The following is a 20075-nucleotide window of genomic DNA, read 5'->3' as shown; positions in this document are numbered from 1 at the left end:
CTGCCAGCCCTGATTACTGTCCTCATCCGAGCTAGCGGGCGAGTGCACCTCATGACAATCTGGTTGACAAGACGAGCCATATCTTTCAAACGACGAACGACAACAGAGATGAGGTATGTTCATTGATCAGTATGTCAAAAGATGTTATGTATCCGTTATCAAGCTGTGTGCAGGTCCAAGAAATGCGCAGCCTCCTTGACTTAGAGAAGGTTCAACCCGGCTGTGCCCAGCCTTGTCGTCAACATCGCCATCTTGACTGCATGTCGTCGACAAAGCCACAGAGAACGTCCCGCCACACGCGGAACAAGCAGCCAATAGAAATACTGTTACCTCGAAGGCGGCGTGAATTGCCGCCTTTGCCTCCTTCTCTTGGAGAGGAATTGGTAGGTACATGATTCAAGCCCCCCTTATCAACGATGTAAATCACACGAAGTAGTTATCAAACCAGCATTCTTCGCAGAGAAGAGCAAGCACGAAGCAAATCTCCATCGACGGAGCCACTTAGTTGAATGTCTCACTCGAGAGTCTCGGGATAGCACGTCACGGCGGCCAGGAATGGGCACCAAGTCGGAAAAAGAAGCATCGGTGGAATGAACACCATGTGCATCGGTTGGAACGCTGGCTCGGTCGATCGTTTTTGGAAATGGGTAGCAGCAGGTACCTACTCTTACTGTATGCTACTAGGTACTTCGAGAGTGGAAATTCCAAATCAGGCAAACCTTCGAACTTGGGAACTGTAAAAAATTAGCTGCAACTCATTACCCCAAATACCGAGTTGTCGATACGTATCGCCAGAACAACGGCACCAGTACGACCAGGACAGGGACAGTCCGGTCATCACACGACCTGAATCCGCCGATTCAACTATGGTCATCATTCTGCTAGGCCAGGCACACAGGGTTGACTAATGGGTAGTTCCGCAACGTGAGGTCCGAAGGACAGAACTCGAAGGAAGTTTACTTGCCACAGAGTTTCACGCCACGGTCAAGTAAAAAGCCGAGGAAACTCTGCTTGCGTACCTAACTCCAGCACACGTTTGAATGCCACCCGGCACAACCCTCTCGAAACCGAGGAATCTCACCTATTACCTAGCCAAGGTTGAACAGTGGCTTCTCGTCCAAGTCTCTCGGCGTCCACTAGCACACCATGTGCGCACACGCATGCATTTCAGCCCACAATCACGCAAACTATCACGTAACTTTCCCCGGCGACCAAAGGGCTGGAAATGTCCACATGATTCAAGAGGCAAAGAAACAGCCCCTCAGAAAAGACAAGTAAACCTAGCAGGTGAGATACAAGAACGATTTCTCTAGACTGATGAAAACGCGACGAAAAAGCAAAAGGGCACTGCCGTAGACCATCACAGAGCAACGCAAGAAGACATTGCCGCGATCTCCGGATGGGCCGATACGGCAAAGGCACTTTTTGAGGTGGGGTCGCGGGGAGATGCAATCGTTCGAGATGATGTACACCTAGCTGTGTCTCTTTCTGAAGAATACGGATCGGCATCGGGACGGGCGGAGGGGTAGTAGAAATGAGAGACATGGCATGGCATTGGCATGGCGCTGGCATGGAGCGAGCATGACCCGAAAGTAGAAACGCGTTTCCCCTCCCCCCCTAAAGTCAAAGACACACAAGACACAGAGACACACACATCGATCGATTTACGATTGACGTATGATTGCCCGCGCAGGAAACGTCCAAGGGATGGGGGGGAGAGACATGCAGGCATCTAACTAGGCAATATAGGCAAAAATTGTTCTCCCTGCCCGCGCCGCCGCCGCCGCTGCTGCTGCTGCTGCTGCTGATGTTGATGTTGCGTTGCACCCGCGGGATGGGGATGGGATGCGGGAGGCAAAAAGGAATATGGGAGGTGCGGTTGAATGATATCAGAGTCGAGTTACCCCAGCTCTCGCCCATGCAAGGTTGGAAAGAGGGCGTATGCGGTGTGTGTGCCGGGTCGGACGCCGTGTGAGGTCTAGGCTCTCCCGGCGGGCGTGACACATGACCGTTGGGGGAGGCGCTGCAGGATAGTTAGGGAGGGTCGGCTTGGGGGAGACCTCGAGGTCATGTACAGCTTCGCGGAGAAGAGGGAGAATAGAGGAAGAGAGCATGTCGCAAGCAAAAGGGTCGTCCCCTTTCCCTTGGCGAATCGGTACCCAGGCAAGGTTTTGGCACAATGGGGCTAGCTATCATGGCCACCGTGCAGCGAAATGCGGAGCGTGCATTGCAGACTTACATGAAATGCAGACGCACCACCACACTCGCAGCACACTTCGCCTGCCCATATACCTACAACGCATCGAGACCTGACTAGACCGACATTCAAAGGCATATATGCAAGTAGATTGACGAAGATCGCTCCTGGGGCGGGCGGGGGGAGGAGCTGCACCACATCATCCAGTCAGTTGATGCACACTCCAAGCCTCGAGCCGGCAAGGTTCCAAAACGTTTTTTTTGACCCCACCACCCATGGGATCATGCGCATGCCGTGCTGGCACGAGATAGGTTCGCCCGTTTGATGCTGATGGATGTGTGGGGAGAGAGAGAGAGGCAGAGAGATAGACGGCTTCTTCCCTCCCTCACCAAGGAAACAAAGGAACGGACGGACAAAAAATCGACATTCTGGCGGTGTACAGATCAGACACCTCCTGTGGGACCGACACCCAAAGGGAACATGGCCTAGAGGACGATCGGTTTCCGAATGGGGGGTTACGGCATTCTCCAAGTGCGTCTTGGTTCCGTACAAGGAGAAAGGATGGAATTTGACAAGATAACGCCCGTCCATCCAGACGAAGTGTACACGGACACACGCAGTTCCTTCATTGGTAACGCTGCGGATAGCTCAGACACTGAAGAGGATTCGGGATTCAAGCCGGTGGGGTTTGGGGCTGGATCCTACATCAAACAGGTTAATCTAGGCAAGACAGGTTCGATCTTTCGTAAGCCAATGGCAGCGCAGGTCCCTGGGCAAACTGGCAGAGCACGTTTCCGCGGTTCGAAGAGAACTGACGCAGAGTTGATAATGCCGTCCCCTTGCGCGGGTGGGCTGCCGTCTCTCGATCTGCAAGACAACTCCTTCAGAGGTGAAGGAGGCCTGAAAAGTTGCCTGGATGATCATCTGAGCGTTGCTTCTGTACGGGAGGTAGCATGCATCACCTTATATGAAAGACAGATGCACAATGATGTACAGACGGAGCAGTAGCAGGCGTTGTGGCTGCCGCTCGAGGTAGTGTCCTTCCTGCATCTTAATAAGGTACAAAGCAGCATGTACTTTGGATACGGGGCAGTCAGACCGCAAAACCAGGCTTTTAATAAGCGATATGCGGTTGGCATGGGATCCCATCCCCGTCGGGAAGATGTGCTCAACGGATACGACGTCGGAACGGCGAGAGCAGGTCCAGGTTCACTCATGAGTGGCATGGAATGGACGAGCTGGACGCACATTTTCCTAGCCGTTACCTACTCCGTAGTCATGTACGCAGTGCAGTTCTCCAGGGGTTGGACAAAAGAGTCCCACGGCTTGAACTTGGACGTTCTGATGCATTGACTATACCGGCAGGTTTCGCATTTTCTTCTTTTTCCCAGCTCGCGTTTGCTACTAGACGGGCCCCAAGCATGTCTGAGACAATCCACCTTCTGATCGAGGCAAGATCTCGAAGACAAGGGTGAGTGTGCCTGGCATCAAAAGAAGGAAAAAACACGTGTGGTCGTTGAGCCGCCCGGCGGCATAATGACCTGGGCTGTGTCCGCTATGCAATCTGGGCGTGTTTCATGCCAAGACATGGCGAGTGCAGTGCAGGTGAGGATTCGCTGGCTGCTCACGATTGGGGTCGTCGTCTGTGACCTCGAGAGAGATTACCTTGGACGATGCTACTGACTCAGCTGGGCGATGGGCAATGCGCATGGGCAAGCCAATCCGCGGCCACGATGGTGCAGCACTGTAGGAAGTCTTTTTGCACAAAGATATCTCGAGCAGGAAGGACACAGGCTCGGCTTGCTTCCGCTCGCGTTTTTCGCCGCATTCTACCCCTTGTCGATACCTATTCACGCCCATGCCTCAGCTCTCCCCTGTCAGCGGGTCCACAGATTTTGACATGAAATACAAGTAAAAAAAAACAAAGTCATTACGGTGGCACAAACCTGACCGTTTCAGCAAAGACATTTGAGGGAAACAAGCCATGCGCCGGGAGAGACGCTAGTGTTCTTTGTCCCTTTCCCTTCTTGTCTTCGCATGCCAAGAAAAGAAGTCGTTCAGACCATGTTAGTCATCTATCGAGATCTCCACGGCGGGCGACGACTTCATGTAACTACTTTGTAACAAGCCCGGTCTTGCAGGTGGATTTGTATGACAGCAGAGTTCCGGATTGATTAAGTTCTAGATTCTTGGTCCTTGCAAAGAAAAACAAAAAAAACAAATACCTGAGTTCGAGTATCCTGCGAAGAGCCGACTGCACAGGATTATTTTTCCATTGTCGTACCTCGTATGGCGCACAATTACGCACACCCGAAGGGACCTTGGTCTGTTTCTTTTCTGGTTAGGTGCCGGTAGCGTCCGTCAAAAATGTCATGGCGACGGACCCAGCAGTTCCACTGGGCGTGGCTGGATGGGGTCAAGCACCAGTGGATCTCGATTTCCTCCCTATCGCCTAGGTACGCGCAAGTACGCCCCAAATGAGAGCAGCATTTCGACGAGAGCGACTGGCGGAGCGGCGGCCAGAGAGGACTGGACCAGAGATGGTTTTTTATTGGAGTGGATCTGTTGGCACAGGCCCGGCGTTGCATCGGGTGAGCTTGAGTGGCCAGCGAGGGCGAATACGGAGGCAGCGTTGACAGTGCTGGTGCATCTGGTGGACTGGGTTGGAATGAGGACGCATGGTAACGAAATTACGGTACCTGCCAGCAAAGCAGCCCCCTATCCGCAATCCCAGAAGCACTTTGGGCGGTCTGGACCCTATCTACAGACCCTAGGGAGACCGTAGCACTGCTCTCGCCGGGTAACTGCTCTTCTCTTGTCATCAAGGGGCAAGGGGCCTGTGGATTGTTGAGGCTGGTCCACCAGCAGTGGGTGGCTGTGAGGTGCGGTATGGCCAGGATGAGCGAGATGGGTTGGATTTGGCAGTGCTGCCGCCGTGAGAATGCGAGATGCTCCGTACATATTGTAGGCCTCGTCCGCTGTCTGCTGTTGTAGGGAGGCAGTTCTGGTTGATAGCGTTTGATGAGGTGATGACCTGATCGACAGCGACTAATCCACATCAAATTTAGCAACGACACGCCAGAGACCAAGAGGCACGAGTGGGCTTATTAGTGGCAGGAGCCTGAGGAGTCACCTGCAAGCTCCACCCACCTCAGCGTTCGGTGATTTTTTATTCAGTGGATTGGTGGGACGCAAGGGCCCGCCTGGCCACGGTAAAAGCTGCTGTCTTGCATTATCCACACCATCCAAGGGGGGGGCTGCCGCACCCGCTAGCGCCCTGAAAAGGGCAAACGTAAAATAAACTGCAAGGTGCAGGAGATGGCGGACGGCTAGCAGCATGCCGGTACTTCGACGTGATGTACCCGCAAAGGCGCAAGGTTGCAGTGTCTGTCGCAAAGCTCTCTCCTCTCCTCTCCTCTCCTCTCCTCTCTCGAGCTGACCTCGAGCAGTTGACCTGCACAAACGAGTTGTCGGTTCGAATGCTGTCGGGCGATAGAAGTACAAATACTGAAGCATCTCCCACTGTTCCACATTCCTCTCCTTGTGATCTTGTTTTCGCCCTAGCGCCCTGGAAAAGGAGGGACTTGAGCTAGACGCTGGGCTACTGCCGAAGGAGGACCCCTGTAGTTGTAATTTCGCCCAGGGTCGGGTAGCGCAAGCACGGACCAGCGATGCACCCAGCAACAACGTCCACTCTCGAGCCAGACTGGCGAACGGGTCGCATGTCAAACCCGTCAGTCAACCTACGGAGTACGGAGGACGGGCAGAAGGGGTCTCGACCGGGAGAAGCACGCCAGACCCTGATCTGACGAGCTACCAGGGGGGATCGTAGGCCAGGTGAAGGAAACGGTCGATCAGGGATCCAGCGACAGAAGCAGCGAGCGGCTGGAGAAGAGAGGATGGATGCTCGTTCACCACCAGCTCTCCGCTGGTCTGGTTGTACTTGTAAGCTGTGACCGCATCTGTATGGTCGAGCAAGACAAGTCGACGAGCAGGGAAGCTGCCGGTACTTGTTGTTGCAGTCACTGGCCATGCGCATATCTATATCTGCCTTGGATGGTATCGAAGCAGGAGTACTTGTACACGTAAGGTCGTTGAAAGGGTGCATTGGGCAGGCAGGTACAAGGGTGATATGTCCAGACCGTTTTGTGCCTTTTGACATGGATGGCAATGATACCGTGAGACGTGAGAGGGAGGTTGCGTGAGGGTGGAAACGGAAACCAAGATAGCTCCCCCTCCCTTCCCCGTCCACTCCCTTTCTTCTCTCTCCCCTGTCATCCCAAGACGGACGAGCTCTCTGTGACAATCTCTGCCTCGCCCATCCCCCATCCATCCCCATCTCCATCCATTGTCCATCAATTGTCCATCCATCCACCAGGACCACCAGGACCACCCGGACCACCACCCAGCTCCAACTAGTTACCTGACCACCCACCCATGTGAAAGGCGGCCAAAGGCGGCAACGGACAAGCAACCAGGCCAGCACCAGCACCAGCCAGCCAGTCCTTCGCTTTCCCTTCCTTTCCCTTTCCCACGCCCACACACCCCCCCCTGTGACGCCTCGAGAGGAAACAAATAAGTACCCTTCCGAGCTCCAGTCGCTGCATTCCTTCTTCTTCCCCCTTCTTCCACTTTCCTCCTCCCACAAAACCAATAGATTATTCTTTTAATCAAATCCCAATCCCGCCGGCCTCACATCTCGTGACCACCAGGGCAATCCACTTCACAACTACATCGAGGCAGTCCATCGTCCACCCACAAACGATCCTGTCCTTACTTTTCTTTGCTTTCCAGTGATACCCAAAAACTCCTTTTTCATTTCCTTTTTGAGATACCCAAACAACATACCCCAACAATCCACCACAATGGCTGAGGAGAACAAGAACGTCGAGGTCCCCAAGGAGACCGTCCCTGCTGTCGCCGAGCCCGTCGCCGCCGACTCTGCAGCTCCCGCCGAGCCAGCAGTCGCTGCTGAGCCCGCCGCTGCCGCCACCGAGACCACCACCGCCGAGCCCGCCGCTGCTGAGGCTACCGAGACCCCGGCCGCCGCCGCCGAGGAGGCCAAGAAGGAGGAGGTCACCCCCATTGAGGAGGGTATCCTCGAGGCCAAGGGATCCTCTTTCCCCAAGTGAGTATACTGAACGCCCCTTTTCTACTAGCGAGGTGGATTCGCTGACACATGGATTTTCCTCACAGGAACTTCATCTACTCCAAGAAGTACTTCTGGTTCGGCGATGAGGCCGTCGAGCCCAAGCACATGAACGCCTACATTCGCGGCGAGAAGGTCGGCGAGGTTGCTCACCACGTCGCTGCCTGGGCCTCGCACACTGGCAAGGGTCTCCTGTTCTACAACGAGAAGCCCAACGACAAGTCGACTCCCCACGGAGCCATCCAGCTGGTAAGAATTCCAACTGTAAAGGAAAGCTTGCACGTTCCGCAGTAGCTAACGACCTCACCAGGCCGAGGCTTCTGAGCCCACCGTCGACGGCACCCACAAGTTCCACCTGACTTCCAAGGGCCACAAGCACACCTTCAAGGCTGCCAGCGCTGCTGAGCGTGACAACTGGGTCGCCCAGATCAAGGCCAAGATCGCCGAGGCCAAGGAACTGGCCACTGCTGTCACCGAGTCCGAGACCTACAAGGCCACTATCGAGAGCTTCAAGCCTGCTCCTCCCGCCAAGAAGGAGGAGAAGAAGACTGAGGAGGCCGCCAAGGAAGAGGCCCCCAAGGAGGCCGCTCCCGCTGAGGAGGCCAAGACCGAGGAGCCCGCTAAGGAGGCTGGCAAGCTCGAGGAGCCCGCCAAGGAGGAGCCCAAGCGCCGATCTGCCAGCCGAAAGCGCGGTTCGATTTTCGGCAGCCTGATGGGCAAGAAGGATGAGGAGAAGAAGGAGGTCAAGAAGGACGAGAAGCCCGCCGAGGCCGCCGCCGCAACCGAGACCCCGGCCGCCGAGACGTCTGCCCCTGCTGCCGAGACCGTCGCTGCGACTGAGGCTGCCCCCGCCACCGATGCCCCTGCTGCTGAGGCCGAGGCACCTGTTGAGGCTGCTGCCACCGAGGCCAAGGCCCCTGAGACCAAGCCTGCCCCCGCCAAGCGGGCTTCGATCTTTGGCAACCTGAACTTCGGCCGGAAGAAGGCCGAGGCCGAGTCTGCACCCGCTCCTCCTGCCAAGGACGCCCCGGCTGAGGGCGCCGCTGTCTCGCAGAACGCCCCCGTGATCCCGGCCGTTGAGACCACCGAGCCTCTCTCGGCCGAGGTTGCCTCCCCTGCCAACGTCCCTACCGAGACTGTTGACGCCACCCCTGCCACCAACGGCGAGACCAAGAAGGAGATGAAGAGCGACAAGCGCAAGTCTTCGCTCCCCTTCGGCTTCGGTGCCAAGAAGGAGAAGTCTGCCTCGTCTGACGAGGAGGGCGACAAGCCCAAGTCCCCCTTCTCCAAGTTCCGTGCCACCATCAAGGGCAAGGGCAAGGCTGAGAAGCCTGCCGAGAAGACCGAGGAGAAGCCCGCCGAGGCTGAGGCTTCCAAGGAGGCCGAGCCTGCTGCTGCCGCCGAGGCCGAGGCCGCCAAGCCCGTCGAGCCCGAGACGGCTGCTCCCGCCACCACCGAGGAGACCCCTGCCGCCGACAAGCCTCTGGCTGCCACTCCTCAGGTTGCCGCTACCGCATAGAATGCGCATTGGCGCCTCAGCTGAATCGTGGTCGCTATGAAACCCGGTCGCATACACCAAAATCACAAAAAAAAAGTAAGACAGTTATAGAGCGAAGTCCATGAACATTTTGAGAGAGGGGGGCCTCGAGCGCCTTCCAACGACTACTAGCCAACTCTCCGGGTTTGGTCGGGAATCGGTTCTGCATTTTCAAGATACCCTGTCAAAGCTTGGTTGGACCCTGATATACCCACTACGTCTTGTTTTTAATAATCGCTGCATTCATCGGTCTTTCCTCTGGAATCGAGAAGAGGCCTAAACAGCCTCTTCTCGGCAACGACCAACCAAACTACAAAAAAAAACCACAACAATGTCTTCGTTATTTCCTCTGCATTTCCCCGCCGCTCTTTGCTTTTCATGTAGTTCCTGCTTTTCTCGTCTTGATACCAGACCGAAATACCAATATCCTTGCAATATCTTGTCTTTGTTTTTTTGATACCCAGTATACCCCGCAAAACGGTCGACGGTTTTGGAAAGCTCTCTTGGAAAGATGTCTTGATTTCTGGACGGGAGGATGAGTTGATACCCTTTGCTTGTGCTCACGGAAGGAGCAAGCATCTCTCCTGAGAACCCGGCGGAGGAAAAAGGGGGAAGGATGAGAAAATACGGGCCCACGAAACTTTCTGGCGTCCCATCAAAGAGTACCTGTGTTATCTGCTACTGGCTTGACTCCGTCTGGGGTGTTTCATGGCCTCTCGACTGACTGCGTGTGTGGTCGGGGGGTGATGCGAGGCTCGAGGGGGATCATGGCAGGCTGGCACGAGCGGGTCGAGCCTCCTTGTAGTCAAGGAGGCTGCTTTTTTAGGATCCATAACTTAATAGCTAATACTACCTCTCTCGCATGTTGAGCTTCGCTTACACTCTCGTTCCCCTATTCTTGTCGATTACTGTGAAAATTTGGTGACTGGGTCCTGTGAGCACGGTCGATGCCAACTCAGCACCTGGACCACATCTTGGTAAATCATAAAGAGCCCAGGAACAGTCAAATTGGTGAGAACTATCTATGGATGGATAAGTAGATAGGTGAAGAGATGGTTCATGGGTCTACAATGCTGATACAGGGAAGTCGATTGGAGCTGGAGATCAGTGAATGAGACTATGTTTTGTTGCCTCTCCTAGTAACATCGACCTTGGAACAATGTCTCGACACGGACACGGCATACTACAAAAGTGCTAACTAGAGTTAGAGTGTACAAGTAGTTAAGGAGTTCCAGCCAAAAATGAGTACAGACTCGGAAGGTATCTCAAGGGGAGAAGAGAGAGTGATACCCCTGGCAACCCCCGTTCCTTCCTCCCCCCCCCCCCAAAAAAAAAAAGAACAAAGACAGCAGAAACAAAATATCCGGGATATCAAACCGCGACGTTCTCACCCCTTTCCAACCCAGTCACACAACCAACTTTCAAAAACCCAGAGCCAGGCCAGGGGGGGATGGGCCCTACCTAGCCTAGCCTACATGTAGTTATATGCTCGTGGCCGTGGCCGTGGCGGCCGACGCCGACGTGCCCAGCAGCGTGAGCGGGAACACCTGCAGCGGCGGCGGGTGCTCGGCGGTGTAGTTGGCCGCCGGCCGGCCGCAGAAGCACCCGTCGGCCGTGAGGCTGACGAGCTTGCACGGCGCGCCGGCCGGCTGCGCGCCCGAGTCGAGGTACAGCTTGACCTCGCGCCGGGGCCCGCCGGTAGGGCAGGCGACGAACTCGCGCGACTGGTGGCGCCGTCGTCGTCGTCGTCGTCGTCGTCGTTGTCCCGCCGCCGCTACCCCGGCCGCTTCCGCTGCGGCCTCGCGCTTCGTGCCGTTGGCTGTGCCGGTGCCGGTGCCGACGACGAGGAAGCCGTCGCCGACCAGGAGCAGCCGGCCGTCGTCGTCGAGGGCCCAGCGGTCTGGGCCGACGAGCTTGGCGAAGTTGGGGTCGTGCTCGTCGTCTGGGAAGGCGCTGCAGACCAAGGTGTCCGTAGGGGCTTTATTTATTTTATTGATTCCAATTTGTCAGCCACAGTCTTTTTCTTTTTCCCCCCCATCGAAATCGGGGGGAGCCATTTGCATATCAAACCGGGGAGAAAGAAGGCTTTTGTAAAAAAGGCAAGAAAACTCACGGACAGCCCAGCACCACTGATCGTCCCGGTCACGGAGGTGGCCGTCGCCGTCGACCCGCAGGTACATGAGCGTGTGGTCCCCGTCGGGCACGGGGAAAGTCCCGTTGAGGGGCACGTCGCTGCCGACGAGCTGGCCCTGCTTGTCCTTGGTGAGGGTGAGGGTGAAGCCGTGGGCGTCTCTGATGAGCGCCTGGAACTCGCAGCTGGGGCTGGTCGGAGAAGGGCCCGAGCATACCGGAGGATGCGTGGCGAGGGCCAGGTGTGTGCCCAAGAGGCAGATGAACCAGAAGAGGAGGATCATTGAGTCGGGTATTCTTTCTTCTTTGATCCCAGGAACCGGACAAAGGAGAGAATATCAAGCAAGGAAAGAGAGGAGTGTATTTGGGGTTTGATTACTCCCAACATACGATTAAAGAGTGTGTGTTGTGATGATGATGATGAAGAGAAAGAGTAGCCATGATAATCCTTCGCATCAGTCACCTTGACGGGCTCCTTTTTAAGAAAATAATCATTGAACTCATCACACCACCGTACCTTATTACTAAGTGATTCAGCACGTCTTTGTGTTCAAGAATCAGCCTGGACCAAGGTATCAAGATGACCAACTGCTGTCACCAAGACGGTCACACTTTGTGGCCAGTACCGGAAGCAGTCGATGACTCGACTCGGTAAGAACCACTATGTGACGATGTTGAGTGTGCGCGTTGACTATTGCAACATACTTAAAACTATCGACTCTTTGAGACTCGTTCTCACCTACGTTGCGAAACATGGCGTGAAACGTGACATAAGGCATGCGCTTTGTTGGTTACAGTCTCGCTCAGCACTCGTGACATGAGTTCTTTCAAAGCCCCTGATGTGTTGGGAGCCAGCAGGGGCAAGTCAACGCAGGCGTGTCATTACTATTACATTTTCATGCCACACCGCAGACCTTGAGTCACGTTTAAGGAGGATCGCTTGAGTGCGGGAAGAAATGGAGAACATAGCTGTTCCTCCGGGGTATCTGTATTGCTATCACGTCTATCGTTTCCTCGACCCCGAGGATATTGACCTCTTGGCCTTTTTCTGCGGCACCTCTACTTCCTCTTCCGAGGGCTCGTTTTCCCCCTCTTCTTCGTCGACTTCGGAGGCATCGTCATCTGAGCTCTCAAGCAGGATGACATCCTCGGTGCCGACTGTCGACTCCACACTGTCTTCATCCTCATCGGAGCTGCCCATCTCACCCGGGTCACTGTCACTGCCAAACCCTTCAAAGTCGCTGTTATCGTCTTCCGCTTCCTCCGGTTTGCTTTTCATCGCGGTGGGTATCGTGGCGCCCACGGAAGTGTCGGCAACGCTCTCGGCGTCATCTCGCTTCCTCTTCTTCATTTCGCCAAGCCGGCCAGTGCGATCTGAATTTTCCGTCTCGTCGACCTGGACCTGAGGTGGCGGCGTGAACCATGGGATCTTGCCCCTCATGAAGTCATTTAGGATGATCCTTGCCACGCCATCGACATCCGGCTCTCCACCCTTGAGAAGCCTGCCGCTTTTCCTCGCCAGAGCTTCGAGGAAACGAATGTGATCGCCAATGTCGCTGTAGTCAAGGTCGTAGGTACGCTTGAGATGTTGCGGCTTGACCTTCTTGAGCACAGCAGGGATGTATTGCGCAGGATTCTCAACCTTCTCCGTCCTCACAGTACCTCTCAGGATAAGAATCTCGGGGGAGGCCTGCTGATCCGGGGGCACGATTCCAGGACAGTCAATCAGGAAGATTCGCTTCATCAGCGTGACATACTGCCAGACTTTGGTCTATCATAATGTCAGCTACCATCTCCAATCTCTTCACTTTTTGAATGAATAACTTACCTCGCCAGGAATGGGCGCCACCTTAACGCTGGCCTTGCCCCTCAACGCATTGATGACTGAGCTCTTGCCAACGTTGGGGTAGCCGACTAGACCAACAGAGATCTGCTTCCTGTCGGAATGCAGTGACGAGAACTGCCGGAGCAGACCAATGACGGAACCCTTGCCGAACGGCTGAGTAACGCTTGCTCGGAACGCCGCTGTGGGAACTTCCTTCTGAAGAATCTTGACCCATTTTGCCTATTGATGGTCAGCAGGTGAACTTGACAAGCTCAGTTACGACCAGGAGAAATTCTCCAAAAAAAAAAAATGTATGTTTCAATACTAAGAAGACTGCCATAAAATAATCCAAGAAGGACACGCAGACTTCAACTCATCACGAAACGGTCAGGCTCTCATGACAGACCCCCAAGACGGAGAAACTATCTGCTCAAGACCCGAAGGTCAAGAGCATCGAGTGCCAATGTTGCTTTTCCAAAGCTGTAACGGACCAGATCTATGATGCACAAATAATGCAGAAGAAGCCCTGACTAAAGCTTTGGGATATGGTATGGAGAAAGGGGGGGGGGGGCAAAGGGAAAGGAAGCAAAGTTATGCTTACAGCAACAGACGTGGGCACCAAATCACACTTGTTCAATAAGAAGATCAAGTGCTTGTGCGGCGCCTCTTCTTTGAGGTACTTTTCGACACTGCGACACCTCGTGCCCAGAGGATCTCGAGCATCCAAGACTGGATATCTATTAGTGACTGGATGACAAGTTGTCCAGTGGAAAGCGCTTACCATGTATGAGAACGTCGCTAGAATCAATGGTCCGATACAACTCGTTCCAGATGCGTTTGCTTTGGCCCTTGGTGAAAATAGGCTCTATCGCAGCGTTGATGGCAGTATCCTCCTCAGCAGCATGGTCTATGGGACCATCCTCGGGACCAGCGTTGCCGCTGAGTAACCTCTGCTGTTCCAGACGGTCTTTGTATGTGTCCAGGTCCTTCTCAGCACCATCGGCCAAGTCAGCCAGACTGCTGACATCCAGCTTGACGCGCTTCCTCGTCGACTTGGAGCCAAAGATCTCGGAGTACGGGCTGCTCTCCAGGGTCATCTTCGCCCTGTGCTTCTTCAGTCCGTTTGTTTCCGAGCCGTCTCTGATCAGGGACATGGGCAGTTTGTTCGACTTCAGAAGGACTTGGTACGGGTCGTTTGCACGCTCCGCCATTGCCTCTCGGAAAGCTGTGTAAGAGGGTCAGCAGACGGATCTCTGGGGGTATACAATGCATGGGGGTATGCACATTTTAGACTGTCCTGGCTGATGACTCTGGTGTTGCCAAACCATTTCCTGTTTGGCTCAATGACCGCCGTCGGCACATCTCGAGACTGGTACGAGGCCGCCTGAATGATCTTGCCGTCCTTGTTACGCTGCGCCTTGCCCTCCTTGAACATGTTCAACTGCTTGACGCGCTTGGCATCGCGGTAGAAGGACTCGCCCTTCACCTTGACGTTGGCCATGCCATCTCCCGTCTTGCCCTGCCGCTGGCGGCGGCTCGCCTCTTTCTTTCCGGTGCCCATAACGGAAAGCGCTCAATCTGGTGACCCGGGGAGAAGAAGGATGTGAAGTGAGGAAAAAAAAGGCCCCAGACTTCCAAAGAAGAGACCACCAGCCCTGAATCTTTGTAAAAAAAAGTAGAAGAGAGGAGAAGGAAAGAAACTGGGAAGCAAGCGGTCAAATCCACAGAGGGAAAGAAAGGATGGGGCTGGGAAGACTGTGTGCGATAAGATGGGAAAAAAGCTGCGATAGCGAACTTTCCCTACAATTTTTTTCTCGACGCCAGGACCCCTGCTGAACAACACACCCCCACTGAAAGCTTCAGTGGGGTCGCTAAATTCGTCTCTGGACCGCCCAATTGGCCGGCCATTTCCGGCAAGGAGCAAGAAAATTCCGGCCTAGTCGTCTCAAGCGAGTCCACTCTGGTCTGGTTCAATTGGCAGGAGCGTGCTGCGGCTCTCGAATATTTTCAAGATCGTCAGTCAATCAGGAGCTCCGGTAGGCAGAGTCTCTCTCTCAATCGACAACCCCGTCGTGCCCCTCCATCTCACCTCCGAACGGGGCATACAACCTGCCACCCATCACAACAATGCCTCCCTCAATATCGAGACAGGGAGTCCTCTCCCTCGCCTCGACGACCTCGGCCTCCGCGATGAGGTGCCTCAGCACCACGCGGCGCCTCCAGGCCGTCAACATCCCGCCCGAGTCGCCCCAGTTCGTCAAGCTCCCGCAGCCGCCCCAGTCCTCCGAGAAGAAGTACCCCCGCGTCAAGGGCCGCCTCCCCGTGCCCCGCGACGTCTTCCACCACCGCACGGGGCACCTCAAGGCCGACCCGGCCGCCTTCGTCGCCCGCGCGGCCCCGGTATCCCTCGCCGAGCAGCGCGGCGACACCCCCAAGTCCGACGTCGAGGCCCAGCGGCGGCGGCTCGCCGAGAGCCGCCGCCGGTCCCTGGCCTCGGGCATAGAGGGCCTCTGGCAGCGCAAGCAGGTGCGCGAGAGGCAGGCGCGCGACGCCGGGCGGGCCAACTTCAACCGCAACCGGCACGCGGCGCTCTTCGCCCCCGAGCGCGCCGACGACGTGCTCACGCGCGCGACGGTCCGCAGCTCGACGGCCAAGCAGACGGCCGTGCTGCCGGACCCGGACCGCGCCGCCCGCGCCGCCGCGTCGGCCGAGCGGACGGCCGCCATCGCCCTCGCCAAGAGCGAGGCCCGCCGCGACGCCCTGCAGCAGCTGTACGTCGCCGCGAGCAAGTTCATCGTCGACGAGGCTGAGCTTGAGAAGACGGTCGACAAGCTCTTCAGCGAGAGCTACTTCCGCACGCAGGGCAACCTGCTGGGCAACATGGGCGCGGCCGACAGCGTCTGGGACACCTCTGGTGCGCCGGCTACGGTCCAGAGCATGGTCGCCAGCCTGTCCAGGACGTCGAGCAAGGTTGTCGACTCTGTGCAGACGGATGCCGACAGGACGAGGAAGAGACAGCTCATCATTGCCGAGACCCTGACCGGCGGCAAGATGCAGTAAATGGCTAGAAACGTGACTCAATTTGAGGGGTCAGTCTCTATGTGTATGTATGGGAGGAGCAAACTGTAGTTAAATGTATAATATCTGGACGGGTTCACCATGTATGATCCGGCAACCAACTCTTGCATCAAGCGCAATTTTATCTGAAATCTACTTTGCTTACTTGCCCACGAACTTGGAGCGGTCAACGATTTGTGCCTATGCGTGTGATGCTAGGAATGGCTAAAAGATTCATGTGTGATACGACTGAGAGACGCTATGTTGATGAGATGCTGGAAATATCAAACCCGACCTACAACGCCAAGTATATACGGAATAAAGCACAGAAATGAAAACCCGGGGAGCGCTCTATAGCAGCTCTATGTAGAGCGACGAGTACGGAACTCGCTCTCATGCACCATACAAATCCTCCAGTGACATGGACTCTATCCATCGATTGAAGCAGCAACATACATTATCTCTTCTCGACCAAAAGAATATGCATAGCTCCGTAGGCTAAGATGATGAAGACCACACCAAAGATGCCCAGGTTTCTGACGTCAGGCCACAGAGCACCGTTGTCAAAGCCGAAGGAACTCAGAATGGCGGACCCTGGTACCGAGATGTCCAGTCCGTACTTTTGGTCCGTCAGTGTAAGGTAGCGGACCTCGTTGACAATCAGAGCTTCGAACGCGTAGTGGAAGATCGACAGCCACTGCAGCCATACCGCAGTAGGCGGGATCTTGTTGTGATTCAGCAGAAGACCGGCGAAGAGCAGGCTGAAGAGCATGACGAGGCTGCCAATGAGGTTGGCAACACCGCCGTCTTTGCAGACGATGCCGATAAAGAGGCAGATAGCTGCGGCCGCGAGATTGAACAGGACAAGGACCGAAATGAAAGTGAAGAAATGCTCGTAGTCAGCCACAAGACCGGTCATGGGGTACAGGATGGCACCCATCAAGATTGGAGGAATGATTCGCAGCGGAATGATGTCGAAGAGGACCTTGGCTGCGAAGTACGTGATAGGTGCATAGTATCCGTTGGCCCTCTCGCGGGTGAAGAGAAGGCGCTCGCTGGAGAAGACTGTGAGACTCGTGAGGGTGCTAAAGCCAAAAAGAGCCAAGACGAAAAAGAAGAGGCCCAGCCTGTTCTGGAAACCAGGGATGTCGTCGGTCAGACCGTAGAAGAGGAAGCCAGAGAGGACCGCCAGAAGGATGGCGATAGCGTAATGAGTCAGCATCAACATTGGATTTCGGTACAGGTTCTTCCAGGTCCGCTGGGACAAGATGATGAATTGGCGAAGGTAGCCGACACGAGCGTAGCCCTTGCCAACCACGCTGACGTGAACGTTGGGTCCATCAGCAGAATAGCCGTTAGCATTTCGTCCATTCGCGCTCTCCGCAGCGGCGATGGCTTGCTGGATCTCGTCATGCGTGCTGGAAGCGATGTCGGACTGGTTGAAGGAGGACACCAGGATGTCCAGGTCGGTACCCGAGATAGCAGCAGGGGGTGTGTCATCAGGATCCTCAAGGATCTGCGGCGGCACTACGCCTGGGGTCTGCGCGGACAACTTGTATGCACCAATCTCTTCCTCTGTGCCGGACGAGTAAGAAGCAGTATCGACGGTGTTCTTGCGCCGCGTGAAGAGCTCGCGCTCTTGACGCGCCTTGACAGAGTCCCGTCGACTCGGCTTTGGCCTAGAGGATGAAGAACCTTCCACACCGCTTTCCTCTCCGATGCTTACGCTTGCGATCGACTTGACAGCCCTAGTACTACTCGGGCCAACACTGGCAGCATCGGGGGCAACCGTTCCGTCATCAAACGAGGCAACGTTTCCAGCGTGCATAGTGAGATCGACGAGGTAATCAGCGATGTTGAAGCCTGGGGGACAGGCATAGCCGATTTGGTCGAAATAGTCTTGACACTGGGCGAACGGACCAGAATAGACCGTCTCTCCCCGAGCGAGGAGGACGAGCCTATCAAAGAGGGCCACGATATTGGACCTTGGCTGATGAATGGTGAAGATGACGGTTCGCTTGTACGTCTTGGCGAGCGTAACAAGACACTCGATAACGTTATAGGCATTGTAGGCATCGAGGCCGCTGGTAGGCTCGTCAAGGAAGAGAATGGAGGGGCTGGTAACTAGCTCGCAAGCAATACCGACCCTTCGCTTCTCTCCTCCAGAGATGCCACGGCCACGGCCTTCCTCCGAACCAATAAGCGAGTCTCGAATATGGTGGATACCCAGCTGCTTCTCGACTTCAAAAACTCGCTGCTCCTTGGCGGCTCGGCCCATATCGCGAGGAAGGCGAAGGAGAGCACTGTTGAGAATGGTCTCGTGGACGGTCAAGGTGGGCAACATGGTGTCTTCCTGGTCGACAAACCCAACCACGTTTTTGTAGTCGGTATCGTTGACCTTCTCACCATTGACGTAGAAATCACCGCCAATAGCGCCACGCTTGTTCTTGCGAGCAAGGATGTCGAGGAAGGTGGTTTTACCGGCGCCAGAGGCTCCCATGATCGCCGTGACCTCGCCAGGCCGTGCCAGACCTTGAATGCCAGAGAGGATCTGCTTGCCGTTGAGGCGGTAGGAAACGTTCTCAAAGAAGAGTGAGGCAGGTTTGTGATCAGCCATGAGCTTGAGACCCTCGTCGTCTGAATCATCCAGATGGATGGCGCCATACTTAAATTGTCGTCGAGAAAGATACCAGACAACCAGGATGACGGCAACGAGGAAGAGCGAGCACCCAGCGATGACGCCAGCGATGAGAGGAGTATTAATCTTGGGGATCGGACGTTCGTAGCCAGGAACCTCGGTGTTGTACAGACATTCTCCAGAACGGCAGGTCAAGAAGATGCTCTGGTCACCAAACATGTCGCTGATGAGTTCATCCATGTTCGGCTCTTTGAAGGCGCAATTATTAACCCCCCCGGCCTCCTGGTCACATTTGAAGGTAGCAGGGCCTTTGATCTCTTGGTCGAGGAAGTCGGTAAGATCAACAGATCCATTCTCTCCACAGAGCATGCGATCCGGTATGCAACTGCACTCGATCTTCTTGCACTCATAGCTCGTCTTGTTGGCGTATTCATCGAACGAGGCGCTGGACTCGCACTCATCAAGATGGCAATAGAATGATTCGCGGTTATCAACCCAGACTACCACCAAATTAGCAAAGGTCCCCTGTCGATTCAAATCGGAAGTCACACATACATTGAAAGTCGCAGTCGCCGTCCTCCTTCTTGCAAGTGAAGGTGACCTGGGGGACTTGATCGCCGAGTAGGTTGCGAATTTGTTTATTCGTCACATCGCACATTTGGTAGTTGTGCTTGACGACCTCACCCATCTGGTAGCAGACACCGCCTTCGCCAGTCTTCATCAAGGCGTCGCAGGCCTTATCTTCGGTGCAGACATTGCAGTTAAGACCGGTCCAGCCAGGTTCACAATCGCAAGTCGGTCCGTCGCGCATGGGTCGGTCTCGGCCTTGCGCAAGCGAACCGCACACTTTACATCTCAGGGTCAGACTTTCTCGTTCAATATTGATGGTTGAAGGAAGGTATATTCGTATACTGACAGGGTTCGAGGCAGTCGATGCCAGCAAATCCCTCGGGGCATTTGCAAGTACCATCGTATTCACTACATTCGGCGTATTGGCCGCAGGTGAAAGCGGGCAAGAGGCAGTTGAAACTGGGCAGATTGGATCGTCAAGGTCAGCATGGTTCGAGGGTGGACTTGGATAGATCGTGATGGCAGGCCGACTCACCATGGCGGACAGTCTTTAGGCCGGTCTGCCATGAGCGCGAGTTGCGCCCGCATCATGTCGGCCGATGAGTACTCTTTCAAGCATGATGCCACCGAGAACAAGGACAGCGCCCCCACAAGGAGGGCGCGGTGAAGCATCATCCCCATCGAGCGGGACAGAGATCGCGACTTCGGTGTTGTGCCTGCTGTGACAGAGCGGCTATCAGATGGGTGTGTATTCGGGAGACTGGCGTCCGAACCCCACAAGCTATCCTCTGAGCGCAGCGGATAAGCTCAGGGACCAGAAGCTTTGCACCAGAACTTGGCGCAAGTGGCGTCTTCGGCTCGGGGCAGGATGGGTGAGACAGCCCAGTGTATTCCAAGCACAGTAGACGTTTGCGAGGTGTTGCGTGAGGAGGATGGAAGCGGAGGGGATGATGAGGATGGCTGGGAGAAGCT

The 20075-nt window shown here is 55.3% G+C and overlaps 5 protein-coding genes across 5 annotated transcripts; 2 read left to right on the top strand and 3 right to left on the bottom strand.

Annotated features, from left to right (window-relative positions):
- Nucleotides 1-7062: 7062 nt before the first annotated feature.
- Nucleotides 7063-8865, top strand: E0L32_011255 (uncharacterized protein; the record flags this gene model as incomplete). Its single annotated transcript, XM_031133964.1, has 3 exons — nucleotides 7063-7325; nucleotides 7394-7595; nucleotides 7657-8865. 3 exons carry the CDS (start codon nucleotides 7063-7065, stop codon nucleotides 8863-8865), a joined length of 1674 nt encoding a protein of 557 aa, XP_031000805.1.
- Nucleotides 8866-10364: 1499 nt separating this feature from the next.
- On the bottom strand, nucleotides 10365-11297 carry E0L32_011254 (uncharacterized protein; the record flags this gene model as incomplete). The annotated part of the gene is made up of 2 exons (XM_031133963.1): nucleotides 10365-10861; nucleotides 10997-11297. The coding sequence occupies 2 exons, from the start codon at nucleotides 11295-11297 to the stop codon at nucleotides 10365-10367; spliced, it is 798 nt and encodes a 265-aa protein (XP_031000804.1).
- Nucleotides 11298-12016: 719 nt separating this feature from the next.
- Nucleotides 12017-14399, bottom strand: E0L32_011253 (uncharacterized protein; the record flags this gene model as incomplete). The annotated part of the gene is made up of 5 exons (XM_031133962.1): nucleotides 12017-12784; nucleotides 12842-13078; nucleotides 13440-13567; nucleotides 13620-14063; nucleotides 14123-14399. 5 exons carry the CDS (start codon nucleotides 14397-14399, stop codon nucleotides 12017-12019), a joined length of 1854 nt encoding a protein of 617 aa, XP_031000803.1.
- Nucleotides 14400-14965: 566 nt separating this feature from the next.
- Nucleotides 14966-15898, top strand: E0L32_011252 (uncharacterized protein; the record flags this gene model as incomplete). Its single annotated transcript, XM_031133960.1, has 1 exon — nucleotides 14966-15898. The coding sequence occupies one exon, from the start codon at nucleotides 14966-14968 to the stop codon at nucleotides 15896-15898; it is 933 nt and encodes a 310-aa protein (XP_031000802.1).
- Nucleotides 15899-16352: 454 nt separating this feature from the next.
- E0L32_011251 (uncharacterized protein) lies at nucleotides 16353-19694 on the bottom strand (the record flags this gene model as incomplete). Its single annotated transcript, XM_031133959.1, has 4 exons — nucleotides 16353-19033; nucleotides 19089-19379; nucleotides 19450-19562; nucleotides 19639-19694. 4 exons carry the CDS (start codon nucleotides 19692-19694, stop codon nucleotides 16353-16355), a joined length of 3141 nt encoding a protein of 1046 aa, XP_031000801.1.
- Nucleotides 19695-20075: the final 381 nt, after the last annotated feature.

Source organism: Thyridium curvatum, assembly GCF_004353045.1.
Source record: "Thyridium curvatum strain D216 chromosome Unknown NODE_101_length_133319_cov_86.129610, whole genome shotgun sequence".
NCBI classification, from domain to species: Eukaryota; Fungi; Ascomycota; class Sordariomycetes; order Thyridiales; family Thyridiaceae; genus Thyridium; species Thyridium curvatum.
Note: the sequence above shows the minus strand (reverse complement) of the source record. Positions and strands in the feature narration are given on the sequence as shown.